Below are 15635 nucleotides of genomic sequence, written 5' to 3'. Positions count from 1 at the left end.
CCCATATACAGTTAGGTCCATATATATTTGGACAGAGACAACATTTTTCTAATTTTGGTTCTAGACATTACCGCAATGAATTTTAAACAAAACAATTCAGATGCAGTTGAAGTTCAGACTTTCAGCTTTCATTTGAGGGTATCCACATTAAAATTGGATGAAGGGTTTAGGAGTTTCAGCTCCTTAACATGTGCCACCCTGTTTTTAAAGGGACCAAAAGTAATTGGACAGATTAAATAATTGTAAATAAAATGTTCATTTCTAGTACTTGATTGAAAACCCTTTGTTGGCAATGACTGCCTGAAGTCGTGAACTCATGGACATCACCAGATGCCATGTTTCCTCCTTTTTGATGATCTGCCAGGCCTTCACTGCGGTGGTTTTCAGTTGCTGTTTGTTTGTGGGCCTTTCTGTCTGAAGTTTAGCCTTTAACAAGTGAAATGCATGCTCAATTGGGTTGAGATCAGGTGACTGACTTGGCCATTCAAGAATATTCCACTTCTTTGCTTTAATAAACTCCTGGGTTGCTTTGGCTTTATGTTTTGGGTCATTGTCCATCTGTAGTATGAAACGACGAACAATCAGTTTGGCTGCATTTGGCTGGATCTGAGCACACAGTATGGCTCTGAATACCTCAGAATTTATTCGGCTGCTTCTGTCCTGTGTCACATCATCAATAAACACTAGTGACCCAGTGCCACTGGCAGCCATGCATGCCCAAGCCATCACACTGCCTCCACCGTGTTTTACAGATGATGTGGTATGCTTTGGATCATGAGCTGTACCATGCCGTCGCCATACTTTTCTCTTTTCATCATTCTGGTAGAGGTTGATCTTGGTTTCATCTGTCCAAAAAAATGTTCTTCCAGAACTGTGCTGGCTTTTTTAGATGTTTTTTTAGCAAAGTCCAGTCTAGCCTTTTGATTCTTGATGCTTATGAGTGTCTTGCACTGTGCAGTGAACCCTCTGTATTTACTTTCATGCAGTCTTCTCTTTATGGTAGATTTGGATATTGATACGCCTACCTCCTGGAGAGTGTTGTTCACTTGGTTGGCTGTTGTGAAGGGGTTTCTCTTCACCATGGAGACTATTCTGCGATCATCCACCACTGTTGTCTTCCGTGGGCGCCCAGGTCTTTTTGCATTGATGAGTTCACCAGTGCTTTCTTTCATTCTCAGGATGTACCAAACTGTAGATTTTGCCACTCCTAATGTAGCAATTTCTCGGATGTGTTTTTTCTGTTTTTGCAGCTTAAGGATGGCTTGTTTCACCTGCATGGAGAGCTCCTTTGACCGCTTGTTTCCTTCACAGCAAAACCTTGCAAATGCAAGCACCACACCTCAAAATCAACTCCAGGCCTTTTATCTGCTTAATTGAGAATAACATAATGAAGGAATTGCCCACACCTGTCCATGAAATAGCCTTGGAGTCAATTGTCCAATTACTTTTGGTCCCTTTTAAAACAGGGTGGCACATGTTAAGGAGCTGAAACCCCTAAACCATTCATCCAATTTTAATGTGGATACCCTCAAATGAAAGCTGAAAGTCTGAACTTCAACTGCATCTGAATTGTTTTGTTTAAAATTCATTGTGGTAATGTCTAGAACCAAAATTAGAAAAATGTTGTCTCTGTCCAAATATATATGGACCTAACTGTATATGGGGACTAGCAAAATCTCTAAAATGTAAAAAAAAAAAAAAAAAATTAATCACACCCCTATTTTCCACCAAATATAAAGTTGTTAAAAGTACACAAGTGGTATTGTCATATCCATAAAAGTCATATCTAACAAAAAAATAATAATTAAAATAAAATTGAAAAAAACAAAACAAAAATCAATAAAAGAAATTTAAAATGCCCAAATTGAGACCTCCCAGCGCTCCATCGACGGAAAAATGAAGACGTTTCGAGTCTCGGAAAATGGTGACAAAATCAGAATTTTATTTTTTCCAACCTTCAAATTAAACCCCTTAGTGAAAGAGCCAATTTGGTACTTAATGACCAGGCCAATTTTTACAATTCTGACCACTGTCACTTTACGAGGTTATAGCTCTGGAACGCTTCAATGGATCTCACTGATTCTGTTTTTTGTGACATATTGTACTTCATGTTAGTGATAAAATTTCTTTGAAATGACTTGCATTTATTTATGAAAAGAACAAAAACGGAAATTTGGCAAAAATTTTGAAAATTTTGCAATTTTCAAACTTTTAATTTTTAATTCTAACGCCAACACACCCCTAACCCTAATCCCAATCATAACCCTAACCACAAACCTAACCCTATCACAACCCTAACCGTAATCCCAACCATAACCCTAATGGAAATATGGAAATAAATAGATTTTTTTATTTTATTATTTTTACCTAACTAGGGGGGTGTGATAAAGGGGGTGGTTGATTTACTATTTTTTTTTATTTTGATCACTGTCATAGGGTCTATCACAGTGATCAAAATGAACCAATAGGAAAAAATTTCCTATTGTTGCTGGGTGCCGGTCGGCAGATCTCGGCGGGTGCTCTGTGTACGCGCCCGCCTTTTCTTCCCGGAAGAAGATGCCGGCGGCCAGGGTACAGGACCTGGGGATGCAGGAGGGTCCAGGGGCACAGGAGGTACCGGGAGACCCCATTTCTCTCTCCTCTGACGTGCAATCACATCGGACAGAGAAATAAAATGGGAAATCTGACTTTTTTTTGTGGTCGCCGTTATTCCGCTAATAACGGCGATCGCAACACTGGGGTCGGTAAAACATGACACGAATAATGTTCACTGGGGTCTCAGCTACCCCCGGTAGCTGAGACCCCAGAGAAATTCCGACTCTGGGGGGCGCTATACACTTATGCCTCAGCGCCGCTATTTAACAGAGCTGAGAAATAACGATCCTTAACTGCTGCAGTTAGAATCAGCAGATCAATGAAATGGTGTCAGCAGGTCAGTTTCTGGCAGGGTTGAAAGTCAATGGAAATGGGATTTTTTTTTTTTTGAGTACGTTGATTTTCATGGCAACGAATGACTGAAATTTTTTTGCAATTCATTTGATCACTTGTCATAACAATCTAGAGTCAATGCAAATTGCCACTATAAAAACTGAAGCAGCAAATTTTTAGAAAGCCAAAATTTGTGTCAGTCTCAAAATTTTTGGCCACAACTGTGAATCCCTCTGCCTCAGGCCGTTTCTTAGGGCTCATTTAAATGTTAGTTTTTTTTGTGTATGAGTGCTATGAGTCTTTTAAACAGATTTTTATGTTCACGTTAGTCACAGATTAAAATCGGCAATGCAAGTCTATATGTCCATGAAAAAGAAAAAAAAAAAAGGAGATCTTTGTGTACTCACCGTAAAATCTCTTTCTCTTAGCCTTTAATTGGGGGACACAGAACCGTGGGTGTTATGCTGCTGTCCACTAGGAGGCGACACTATGCATAATCTGAAAAAGATTAACTTTGGCTCCTCCTCTGCAGTATACACCCCTGGACGGCGTCAGCCTTCTCCAGTTTTGTGCCAAAGCATAAGGAGGAACGTAACCAAATAACATAACCATGCCTGTAAGAAGGCTACTATGTACGAGCTCAAAGAACAATATGAGAACACAACAGTAAACAACGGCCCGTAAGCGCAACAGGGTGGGAGCTGTGTCCCCCAATTAAAGGCTAAGAGAAAGAGATTTTACGGTGAGTACACAAAAATCTCCTTTACTCTGTCGCCTAATTGGGGGACACAGAACCGTGGGACGTCCCAAAGCAGTCCCTGGGTGGGAAGCAGTGGACGAATATTGTGTTGACAGTTTCCTAGACTTGGGGTACTGCCGCCTGCAGAACCAGTCTACCCAGGCTCGCATCCGCTGAGGACTGGGTATGAACACTGCAGTGTTTCGTAAATGTGTGTAGGCTAGTCCAAGTGGCCGCCTTACACACTTGTTGTGCCGAACCCTGATGCCGAATGGCCGTGTAGAGTGTGCCGTGATACCGGCCGGAAGAGGGGAACTGTTAAGTCGGTAGGCCTCATGTATGGTGGACTTGATCCACCTGGCAAGGGTAGCCTTGGAAGCCGGCAACCCCTTGCGACTACCTTCCGGAAGAATGAAGAGGGAATCAGATTTCCGGAAAGGTGCAGTCCTGGACACGTAAATCCGCAATGCTCTGACGAGGTCAAGCGTATGCAGAGCCTTCTCCACTCTATGAACCGGAACCGGACAAAGGGAAGGCAGTGAAATCTCCTCATTAAGGTGAAAGTTGGACACAACCTTCGGAAGGAAGGATGGTACCGTGCGGAGAACCACCTTGTCCTGGTGAAAGGCTAGGAAAGGCCGTCTGCAGGAAAGTGCTGACAATTCCGACACTCTGCATAACGAGGTGATCGCCACTAGAAAAACCACTTTCTGGGACAGAATGGAGAGTGGAACTGCTCTAAGAGGTTCGAAGGGTGGAGCTTGCAGTGCTGTCAGGACCAGATTGAGGTCCCAAGTATCCAGCGGACGTTTGTAGGGAGGAACCAATCGGGAAACTCCCTGGATGAAAGTCCTTACTTGCGGTTTAATAGCAATGCGCTTTTGAAAAAGGACAGAGCGCCGACACCTGACTCTTAAGCGAACTTAAGGATAGCTTGGCATCTAGGCCCGATTGAAGAAAACCTAGTACCTTCGGGAGGGAATAAGGGAGTGGGACTTGTCCATGAGATTCGCACCAAGAAAAGAAAGCTCTCCAGGTACGATAATAGAGCTTGGCGGAGGCAGGCTTGCTTGCCCTGATCATAGTTGCAATGACTGCCGGTGAAAAACCTGCCTGGGTTAGAATCCAGGTTTCAAGGGCCATGCCGTCAAATTGAGAGCCCCTGAATTCTGGTGGAAGAACGGACCTTGAGACAGAAGGTCGTGACGGTCGGGTAGACGCCAGGGGGCATCTGCTGTAAGTTGGACGATGTCGGCGTACCATGTACGTCTGGGCCAGTCTGGCGCGATGAGGATGGTCGGAACTCCCTCTTGCTTGATCTTCCTCACGACCCTGGCGATTAGGGGGAGGGGTGGAAAAATGTACAGGAGTCGGAACTGGGACCAGTCCTGGACCAGGGCATCCGCTCCGAGCGACCGCGGGTCGTGTGTCCAGGCCATGAAATTGGGGACCTTGGTATTGAGATGGGATGCCATTAGGTCCACCTCCGGGGTTCCCCAGCGTTGACAGATCTGGTAAAAAATCTCGGGATGGAGAGACCACTCCCCCGAGTCCATTCCTTGCCTGCTGAGGAAGTCGGCTTCCCAGTTTTCTAAACCCGGAATGTGTACCGCAGAAAGTACCGACCTCGTGTCTTCCGCCCAGCGGAGGATATGAGCCACTTCTCTCATCTCCTGGGCGCTGCGGGTCCCGCCTTGGTGGTTCACGTATGCCACGGCCGTGGCATTGTCCGACTGTATCCGTATGTGCGAAGCTGCAAGCAAGTGATGAAAGGCTCTCAGTGCCAAGAGGATGGCCCTGATTTCCAGAACATTGATGGGCAATGTCACTTCCCTCGGCGACCACTTGCCCTGTGCCCTGTGATGTAGGTGCACCGCCCCCCAGCCTGTCAGGCTTGCATCGGTAGTCAGGATCTTCCATTGTCCTGAGAGGAATGGCTTCCCTCGTGTAAGCGAGGTTGGTTTGAGCCACCAATGCAGGGACCTCCTGGTTGATGACGTCAACCTGAACTCCGTCGAGGGAGAAGGGGTTCCTGTCCCAAGATCTGAGTATGGCTAGTTGAAGGACCCTGAGGTGAAACTGGGCAAATGGCACTGCCTCTATTGCTGCTGCCATCCGGCCGAGGACTCTCATGGCAAACCGGAGAGATCGAGGACTGCGAAGGAGTGTGCGAACTCCCAAACGGATGGCCAGTGTCTTGTCCTTGGGAAGGAGCACCAGGCCCCTGGCGGTGTCGAATACCATTCCCAGGAATGTTAGAGTCCGAGTTGGGATAGTCGACGATTTCTGTAGGTTGACTAGCCATCCCAGGCGACTCAGAGTGTCTAGTGTGATTGAGACACTGACCTCGCAGTCTTTGAAAGTGGGAGACTTGATGAGGAGGTCGTCCAGGTACGGGACGACTAGGATGCCTCTTGAGTGCAGGACGTCCATGGTGGCCGCCATGACTTTGGTGAATGTTCTTGGAGCCGTGGCGAGTCCGAACGGAAGGGCGACAAACTGGTTTTGGTTGACCACGAACCTGAGAAACCTTTGGTGGGCGGGAGCAATTGGTATGTGGAGATACGCATCCTGTATGTCTATGGAGGCGAGGTATTCTCCCTGGTCCATGGATACAATGATGGACCGGAGGGACTCCATGCGGAAATGACGGACCCGTACGTAATTGTTGAGCTGTTTTAGGTCGGACGCCGCCTCCTTTCTTGGGGACTACGAACAAATTTGAGTAGAATCCTCGGAATCTCTCGTTCGCGGGAACCGGCACCACAACTCCTGATTGAAGGAGAGAGGAAACCGCTTGGTGGAAAGCACAAGCCTTTTCTGGTGGTGTTGGAGGAATAGAAAGGAAGAACCGGTTCGGTGGAACGGAAGTGAACTCTATCTTGTATCCGGAAGACACTATTTCCCTGACCCACCTGTCTTCTGTAATAGGCAGCCAGAGTTGCTGAAAGAGTAAAAGTCGGCCGCCTACTGGTGGGGTGTCTTCCGGAGGTCGCGAGTCATGAAGAAGCGAAGTTCTGAGGTTTTCCTCCCTTGGGTTTCGCTTGGCCTGCTTTCGACTGCCAAGCCCTGTCCGGTCGCTGCTGCGTCCGTGGGTTGTCCCTGCGTGGAGAACGGTTACGGTTTTGCACTGGGCGCGAAACGGACCAGCCCGAGGAATTCCGAAAGGATCGGAATCGCGTCTGGTTTCTTCGTTTAAACGTGCGTTTCGGTTTTAGTTGAGGGAGAGAGGTACTCTTACCCCCAGTGGCATTGGCTATCATGGTGTCCAACTTTTCGCCGAAAAGTCTTCCAGTAAAATACGGAAGTCGCGTGAGGGACTTCTTTGAGGCCGCATCCGCTTTCCATTCTCGCAGCCAGAGGATGCGTCGGATCGTGATGGCGTTTGATGCTATTCCCGCTACACCTCTGGCGGAACCCAGGACTGCATGAATCATGTAGTCTGCTACCACTGCTATCTGGACCGCTTGGTCCGAGAGCTCAGGATTTGAAGCCTGAAGACCCTCCTGTAGTTTTTTGGCCCAAGCCAGGATGGCCTTGGCTGCCCAAACTGAAGCAAACGCAGGGCCCAGAGAGGCGCCTGCCGCTTCGAAAATAGAACGAGCCATGCGTTCTACTTGCCGGTCTGCTGCGTCCCTGAGGGTTGAGCTATCCGGCAGAGAGAGTAAAGTCTGCGCTGCTAACCTAGAAACCGGAGGGTCCACTTCAGGTGGATCTGTCCATTGTTTGGTGTCTTTCTGTGGGAAGGGGTACTTCGCTTCCAAATATTTGCGATTAGCGAATTTTTTCTCAGGCTGCGCAAACTGTTTGGTAAGTATTTTCTCAAACTCATGGTGATTAGGGAAGACCTTAGGTGGTTTCTGAACACTTTCGAAGAAAATCCTATGTTCTGGGACTTCCGGGGCCAACTCTGGAATTTTTAGCACCCGATGGATGGCAGAGATTATGTCCTCAACTAGCGCTGTATTGCTAGGGGGAGAAGGTACCATGGACCTCTCCGTCTCGTTATCTGAGTCGAAGTCACAGATGCCCTCCGAATCCTGTGCCTCGCTAAGGTGATCCCTGGAGGGCGACCTGGGGCGGGGGTCTTCTGTGATGGGGGATCTCTGTGGTAAATTGCACTGTCTGTCTGTGACAGGAGACTGCCTAGGAGACCTGGAATGACGCTGTCTCTCCCTGGAGGGGGACGACCTTGTGCTATAGGATGACTCAGGTGATCGAGACCTGTGGGTCCGCTTACGTCTGTGAGAGTCGGAAGCAGCATGTTCCTGAGACAAGCTGTCCGTTTGCTGTGTAACGTCCATAGCCGGAGCCCGACTCTGCAGAGCTTGCAGCAATGTGGCAGTTAGGTTGTCTATGGACTGTGTCATAGACTGTGACATCTGAGTTGCCCATTCCGGCGTGGCCTGTGACACTGAAGCGTCAGTAGGGACTCCCTGGGGTTCTGACCCAGAGTTCTGGATGCAGTCCCGGCAGTGCGGATACGTGCTGCCACTAGGGAGCGTGGCTTTGCAGGCTGTGCAGAATGCATAGAAACATTCCTGCCTGGTTCTCTTCCTTGAGCCCGGCATAGTGCACAGAGGCTGGCTATAAGGGATCGTACAGGGGTGGCTACGCAGAGGGAACCCACAGAGAGCCTTATAGGAAGTATAGATTCACAGCTGAGTATGAGAACCCAGCTGTGAGCTTACCCCACCGGTGTTCCCCTAGGTCCAGCGCCGACAGATCCCAGTTCTGTGCCCCCCGGAGACCGCTGTGATGCTCCTCTCCTGGATCTCATCCAGAAAAAATGGCCACCGGGACTCTGAGGAGAGGGAGGAGGGGGCGGAGAGCTGAAAAGGGCGCGCTGGGCTGTGTAAAAGCGCGCCCTTTCTGCCTCAATCCGCCCCTTCTAGGCCGAAGCCGCGGTCTAAATTAGAGGCCTGATGCCCAGGAGGGCTCCAGAGCGGCGCGGTAGTCCGGGGGGGGGGGGGCGGATTTGTACCAGACCCCCCCAGAATGGTCGACTGGATAGCGGTGGGGGTAGCAGGGGTAGCGGTTTCTGTATGGGGGGCCCCTGAAGCGCTATGGAGCCGCTGCTGTTGCAGAGACAGGGACGCAGAAAAGCCCGGTCTCTGCTGTGCCATCCAGTCCGCACCCTCCCCCGGCCCCAACAGGATCCCTCAGCCGGCCTGGGGTCCCTGGAAGCTGCGGAATGCTGCCTGATCTCCGACCCTACCTGAGGCGTCTCAACCTAATGCCCCCTGCGGGGGGATTAGGGAGGGTGCGTCGGTCACCGTCAGGGGGTCTTCATCCTCGCCTCAACCTCAACCCAGACCCCTTAAAGGGGTTGGGGAAGGAGGGGGGTCTCGACCTCGAACCAGGACCCGAGGGACTGGGGAGGGAGCGACATGGGGAATAGCCACCTCGACCTCAACCGGGTACCCCTAATAGGGGACCGAGGAGGGAGCCATGCCGGGAGTCTCGCTGGAGACCCACTTTTCTTCATCTGTATTTCCGGACGAAAAAGGGGAAAAAAACGGAAGAAAAAAGGTGTGCCTCCTTGCAACACTAAGCAAAAACTGGAGAAGGCTGACGCCGTCCAGGGGTGTATACTGCAGAGGAGGAGCCAAAGTTAATCTTTTTCAGATTATGCATAGTGTCGCCTCCTAGTGGACAGCAGCATAACACCCACGGTTCTGTGTCCCCCAATTAGGCGACAGAGTAAATTGGATAGCACTTAGATTCCCTCCGAATGTGGTAATTTTTGCGGACTGATAGATAGAAAAAAGGGTTCTCCAACTTTTCCTAAAATAAAAAAATTGCTGAAAATTGGACACAACTTGGAGGAAGCTGCTGAAAATCTCTCACACTTGGTCCATTTTTCTCATATGTCAAAAAACCGATGTGTGAATTTAATTTACCCTAATTTTGGAAAAAGCTGTATATGTGCAGAGAGCGTCTGAAACCATCACATTCAGACAGTCCATTGAGTGACACAGGGCTGTACTCTTCAGGTCATCCCTACTAGCATGAGTTTCCTCATGTTAGTGCGACGTTCCCTATATACAGGAGGGATCTCATGGTACTGAGCCGTGGCTGTGACCATCCTCCGAGACATTAATTTGTGTCAGATTCTGCCATAATGCCAAGAATAGCTTAATACTCCGCCGTGGCTGGCAGAGAAAATGATAATCAAAGACAAGAGAGGTTATCTGTATGCTGGCGAAGGATGGAGGATCAGGAGAGGTTTTCAGCAATAGTAGGTGTTTCAGTGCCAGAAATGAGGCCTGATTACCTGTGCAGTATGTTCCACGCCCCTGGTACCACAAGGTCCTAGAGCTCACATGGCAGATCTGCGGAACAGTTTCCCAACCTCCTGCCCCGTCAGCATACTGAGAGAGCCCAATCAAGCCCAAGTATCTGAGTGCTAGCCACTGACCTTCCCCAGAAATATGTCAGTCAGAAACCTCTAAAGTGTCTCAACCATTAACACAGCTAGAATTTATCACAGTCACACCTCAAAACATTATTTATACCAACAAGTCCTCAAAACTGTGCGGTGTGCACAGATCCCACATAGCAATGTGTCATACAAAGATCTTCCCCATCACAGTGAGTCACATACAGATTCCCCATAACATTCGCACAGCATCCCCATATTACATCAACAGATTCCCCCATATCAGTGCGTCATCCACAGATTCCCCCATATCAGTGCCATCCATAGACCTCCCCATAACAATGCACCATCTACAGGCTCCACCTATAACATTGCATCATATACAGAACCCACCATACCTGTGTGTATAATAAATTATATATATATGTATATATATATATTATATTCCTATGTGAACACAGCAGTGGGGACGGGGGCTTTGTGACGACAGCGATGCAGCAGTTGCTGTTACATGTGACTCTGCCAAACCCACAATCTCTCCTGTTCAGTATGATGAGAATGTGGTGGAAGCAAACAAGAAATCTTATAAGAAAGTACTTTTTATTCAAATCATAGACTCTTAAACACTGTTGTGAACATTAACACCTGCTGTGAAGTTTTTAGCAACAAAGTGAGTTGTGGCATAACCCCTTTAAGGAGGTTGTTTACGCAGTGTCTTGGGAATCAATACGTAAAGGAACCCTTTTACACGTTTTTGCCTGTGGATAGTGAATGAATATTAATACAATTAAAGCATCTAATATTTCTAGGCAATGACTGAAAGCATTAAATGCACATCAAATATTATCATGGAAGTTCCCCGCTGCCAACACTCACATAGAATTTGAGAAGGGCTCCGTCTGAGTTACAACACCATGACCTCCTGCCCAAATACTCATGGGCGGTGTTCAGGATCATGAGAGATGATGGAAGCAGTGGTGTGCTTGAATTCTCTAAAATGAAAAGCACAGAATATTTTAGGCTACTAGTGAACCCAAAACTATTAGATTTGGGGAAATTGCTTCTGGTTCTAAATAGTTCATAACCATGACAAATGTATAAGTCAGACTATCACATTCAGGTAAGACAATGTTACACCACAAGCTGCCTACGAATGCTTTAGTTAGGGCAACACCCTTGTAAGGATGGAAACATAGATGAAGTTTTCTGAGCCAAAGGGGTTTCAGTAGAGGGAAGTAGTATAAAAGGCTCCCCTATACATGTGTAAAGGGGTTATCTTATGAACAAAGTTACTTTTTATTAATAGATCTTGGAATAAAAACAAGTTTCACAATTGGATGTGTTAAAATAAAATGTTCCTGTGCTGAGAAAATCTTATACATGTGCCCCTGCTGTGTACTGTGCAAGGGCCGTGTCTGACTGTACAGGGACATGGTCTGATCATACCGCAGCTTCTGAGCAGGCGAGGAAAAATAAGTGATTTTTTTTTTCAGCTGTATTATTGTATAATTCGAGAAGTACCTTCCTTAAAGTCTGTATGTTGGCACATGGAGTGTAAGGTCTCTTCTTCATGCTTGATAACCCGATGCAGAATTATCCATGGCAATACAGAGGACAATGAGGGCTCCTTGGTCTCTTCCTGGACTGCCATGCTGAAGTCTATCAGCTGAAAAAAAAAAAGTTGCTCATTTAAAGGGGTATTCCAATCTCTAATATCCTATCCCAATATGTACTAGGTGTAATTAAATAATAATACCTCCAATTAGAAATGTAGTATAGTTCTTCTGATTCGCTATGTCACTTACCCCTTGTGCAGGGCATTGCAGTAGCTTAGGTATCCATGGTTACGACCACTAACAGCTAACTGTCAATATATGAGTGGTCATAACCATGGATGCCTACTAGTGCAATGCTCTGAACATGGGGAAAGCGACATAGCGAATCAGAAGACTATGCTACATTCTAATTGGAGGAATTTGTTAATATTATTGTTACTACATCTACTACATATTGGGATAGGATCTTGGAGATGGAAATACCCCTTTAATGGATAATCAAGGAAAACATTTTCTTAAATCATTGTGTTAAATGGATACAGCAAAGGGGTAGTCAGCTGACGATCTTCACTTTCAGTAATTGCCTAAAAAAATTGACATCCATTTTCTGACGGCCTCTTCTCCAGTACGTTAGGGATTCTAAGCAGCAGTCGGTACTCTTGTATTAGATACCGCTAACTGCAGTAACCAAATGTCCTGCCCTACTGCAAAACACTGACTCATTACCAGAGCAAGAAAAAAACCCCATTTTCTATCACTAGATTTAAAAACTGCATTTTGCATTTACTTGTGTTATCTTTGTCTAATATTTAAATTTCTATGGTGATCTGAAACATTTACGTGTGACAAACATGCAAAAGAATAGGAAATCAAGAAGGGGCAAACACTTTTTCACACAACTGTATATATGACATCTCGTCTGAGATGTTTTTTTCTAAGCTAAACAAGCCCAACTTTTCCAACCTCTCATCATAGTAGAAGGCTTCCATCCAATGTAATGATCTAGTTGACTGCCTTTGAACTGACTGCCCTAACTTCCCAATATCCTTCTAAAAATATGGAGACTAAACCTGAATTTCATATTCTAGATGTGGCCTCAAAAGCAATTTATAGAGGGGATCACAGGATTTTATCATCCTAAAATCTTGTTTGCATTTGCGACTGCTGCTTAACATTGAGTACTGCTGCTCAGCTTCCTTGTAACCAGAATATCCAAGTCCTTCTCCTGTTCTGTAATCCCTAGTTTATTTCCATTTAATGTATATGCAGTAATACTATTACGCTGGCTTAGTTTACTCTACATGCATTAGCAAGAAACTTCATTTGCCATACAGACATCCAGGGCCGGTTTTAGACAAAGTGGGGCCCTGGGCAAAAGTTTAGTGGGGCCCCAAATTCTCACATATTGCACCATCACACAGAAACATTTCTGTTCCATTTACATGCGTTGAGTTCAGGCCGTTAAACAAGTGATCAACAATATTGAAGTTGTAAGACGCTTGTTTCTCGGCCTCTTTACGCTAGCTGAGGAAGAATTATGGGGACAGATAGTCCTTGATACAGTATAATGCAGGTCCCATATAGTATAGTATAATGCACTCCCCATGGTTCTTAATAAAGAATAATGCAGCCCCTCTCATAGAATATAAGACAGTCTCACACATACAGTATAATGTAGCCCCCTCATAGAGCATAATGCAGCCCCTCAAAGTATAATACAGCCCCACACACAGTATAATTCAGCCCCCCACAAACACACACAATATAGTGCAAGCCCCCATACACAGTATAATGTAGCCCCTCCACACACACAGTATAATGCAGCCCCCCCACAGTATAATGTAGCCCCCACACACAATAATGCAGCCCCTCCACACACGCTCAGTATAATGCAGCCCCCCACTCACATCATAATGCAGCCCCCACAAACACAGTATAGTGCAACCCCCGCACACATTATAGTGCAGCCCCCACAGTTTAGTGCAGCACATGACGCCCTCTTCTTCATCACGGCTTCCAACTGTATCAGCATCTATGATGCCGATAAGTTGAATGTGCGATGGGGGGAAATCGGCCCAGGCCTCTCTTATTCAAGGGCCCCATAGCGGCCACTGGCTGGGGGCCTCTGGAGAAGAGGGGGCCCTAGGGAGCTGCCTGGTCTGCCTTCCCCTAATGACGGCCCTGTAGACATCCTATCCAGATCTTTTGGTAACACTGTACTGTCAAGCCAAGTTTTTATTATCCTACATAGTTTTGGGTCATCAGAAAAGACAGACATTTTGCTCTCAATCACATCCACCACAAGGTCATAAACAAGTGCGGGCAAATTGTGGGTAAAGCAGGCACCAACTTATTGATGTGCTTGGACACATATTGGTGAGATATGGCAATTTTTTTCTTATGCATTGTAACATCAGTGTTTTCTTGGTGAAGGTTACCTGTATGAGGTTACTGCAGAGACGTACGAGTTGTGCTGTGACTGTGGATTCCTGCAAAATACAGCTGTCAGATGACAGCGAAAGGTCTATCCCTGCAAGTAACTGTGTTGCCGTGGCAACCCATTCTTCTTTGGATGCGCCGGACGTGGAGTTCATCATTTGCTGGATTGCTTCATTCAGAGCAACCTCTGAACACTGGAAGCACTGTCTAAAATCTGATAGCTTCAGTAGGGAATCCTGTGCGTGAATAATACGACATGTTACACTCGACAGACGGCTTGTACTTTACATAATCAAGTCGGTGATTTTCAAAATGGGAACAAAAAGATTTATTTCTCCACAATTTAATTAGATAATTACAGCTCTATTCACAAAGATAATTGTGACTTATTGGAACTTTCAATCACAGTCAGTCAGATCTAGGGATGGATTGGAAATGGGTAAGTTAAAGTATAAACTGTACATCTCCCAAAATGTTGCACCCTATAGGTGTCACCTGAGGTTACATTCACACAGATACTTGAGGGTTAACACCCAAGAGAAGCAGGTGGATGAAGTTATCCCTTTATCCATTGATTCTTGACAATGAATCAGTTAACGGGAATCTGTCGCCAGGTTTTTGCTACCTCATCTGTGAGCAGCATAATATAGGGAAAGAGACCCTGATTCCAAAAATCTATCACTTAGTTTACTGAATGCAACAGTTGTGATTCAATCAGCGAATTCTCTGTAGATGTAGGGGCAGCGCTCAGAAAGTTAAAGGGGTTGTCCGGGCTTTTCACATAATCTCAGTGCATATCTGGGCTGCAGAATGCTGACAATAAGTAATTTACCTTCTGTGGCCAGTTTGCAAGGTTTCCAAGATATCAGCTCTTGCTTGTAAGAAAAACGTCCAGGGGGGGGTGTGTTCTGGCATTGAAATGACAACTGGTCGTTTCCTCCTACTCTACTAAAAACCTGCCCTCTATAGCAACAACCCCACCCTCCATAGCAACAGGCCCTCCCTGACCACATGAAGAAGCCCTCCTCACACAGTAACAAATCCTCCCCCTCTAGCAGCCTCAGTGCAGAGAGCAGAACCACCCAGCTGCTTCTCCCTCAGACACACGCTGAACAGTGTTCTATGGAAAGTGAAACTATTGAGGAGGAAACGACCAGTTCTCATTTCAATGCCAGAACACACCCCCCCTGGAGGTTTTTCTTACAAGCAAGAGATGATATCTAGCAAACGCTGCAAACTGGCCACAGGAGGTAAATTACTTATTGTCAGCATTTTGCTGCCCAGATATGCACTGAGATTACGTGTAAAGCCCGGACAACCCCTTTAACCCCGCCCACGCTACAACTTTCTATGTACATTGTATATTGACAGTATGCTGCAAATCAGTGATCGGGGTGTGGCTGGACCAGAAGGCATGAGGGCGGCTAGTCCGACAGTGAAAAAGATAGTTTCTGTCCTGCTGACAAAGCACTTATTGTATTGAAACAACAACACAAAGCCTAATAAGTGACACATTGCTGAAACCAGTTTCTCAACTCCAAATTCATGCTGCCCTCAGATTACATAACAAAAACCTGCTGAAAGACTCCCT

The 15635-nt window shown here is 46.4% G+C and overlaps 1 protein-coding gene across 8 annotated transcripts in view; it reads right to left on the bottom strand.

Annotated features, from left to right (window-relative positions):
* The window catches only part of CABIN1 (calcineurin binding protein 1), a 291790-nt gene that overhangs the window by 175847 nt on the left and 100308 nt on the right, over positions 1-15635 (bottom strand). For all 8 annotated transcript variants that reach the window (XM_073559181.1, XM_073559178.1, XM_073559186.1 and 5 more), the window contains exons 17-19: positions 14044-14280; positions 11571-11715; positions 10926-11041 (exon numbers count right to left, since the gene is read on the bottom strand). In XM_073559181.1, coding sequence (XP_073415282.1) covers positions 10926-11041; positions 11571-11715; positions 14044-14280 — 498 coding nt within the window. The remainder of the gene's footprint in view (positions 1-10925; positions 11042-11570; positions 11716-14043; positions 14281-15635) is intronic.

The sequence above is a fragment of the Dendrobates tinctorius genome, unplaced genomic scaffold, assembly GCF_039654945.1.
Source record: "Dendrobates tinctorius isolate UK_male_01 unplaced genomic scaffold, ASM3965494v1 ptg000265l, whole genome shotgun sequence".
NCBI classification, from domain to species: Eukaryota; Metazoa; Chordata; class Amphibia; order Anura; family Dendrobatidae; genus Dendrobates; species Dendrobates tinctorius.
The sequence above is the reverse complement of the archived record's forward strand: the minus strand, read 5'-3'. Positions and strand labels throughout refer to the sequence as shown.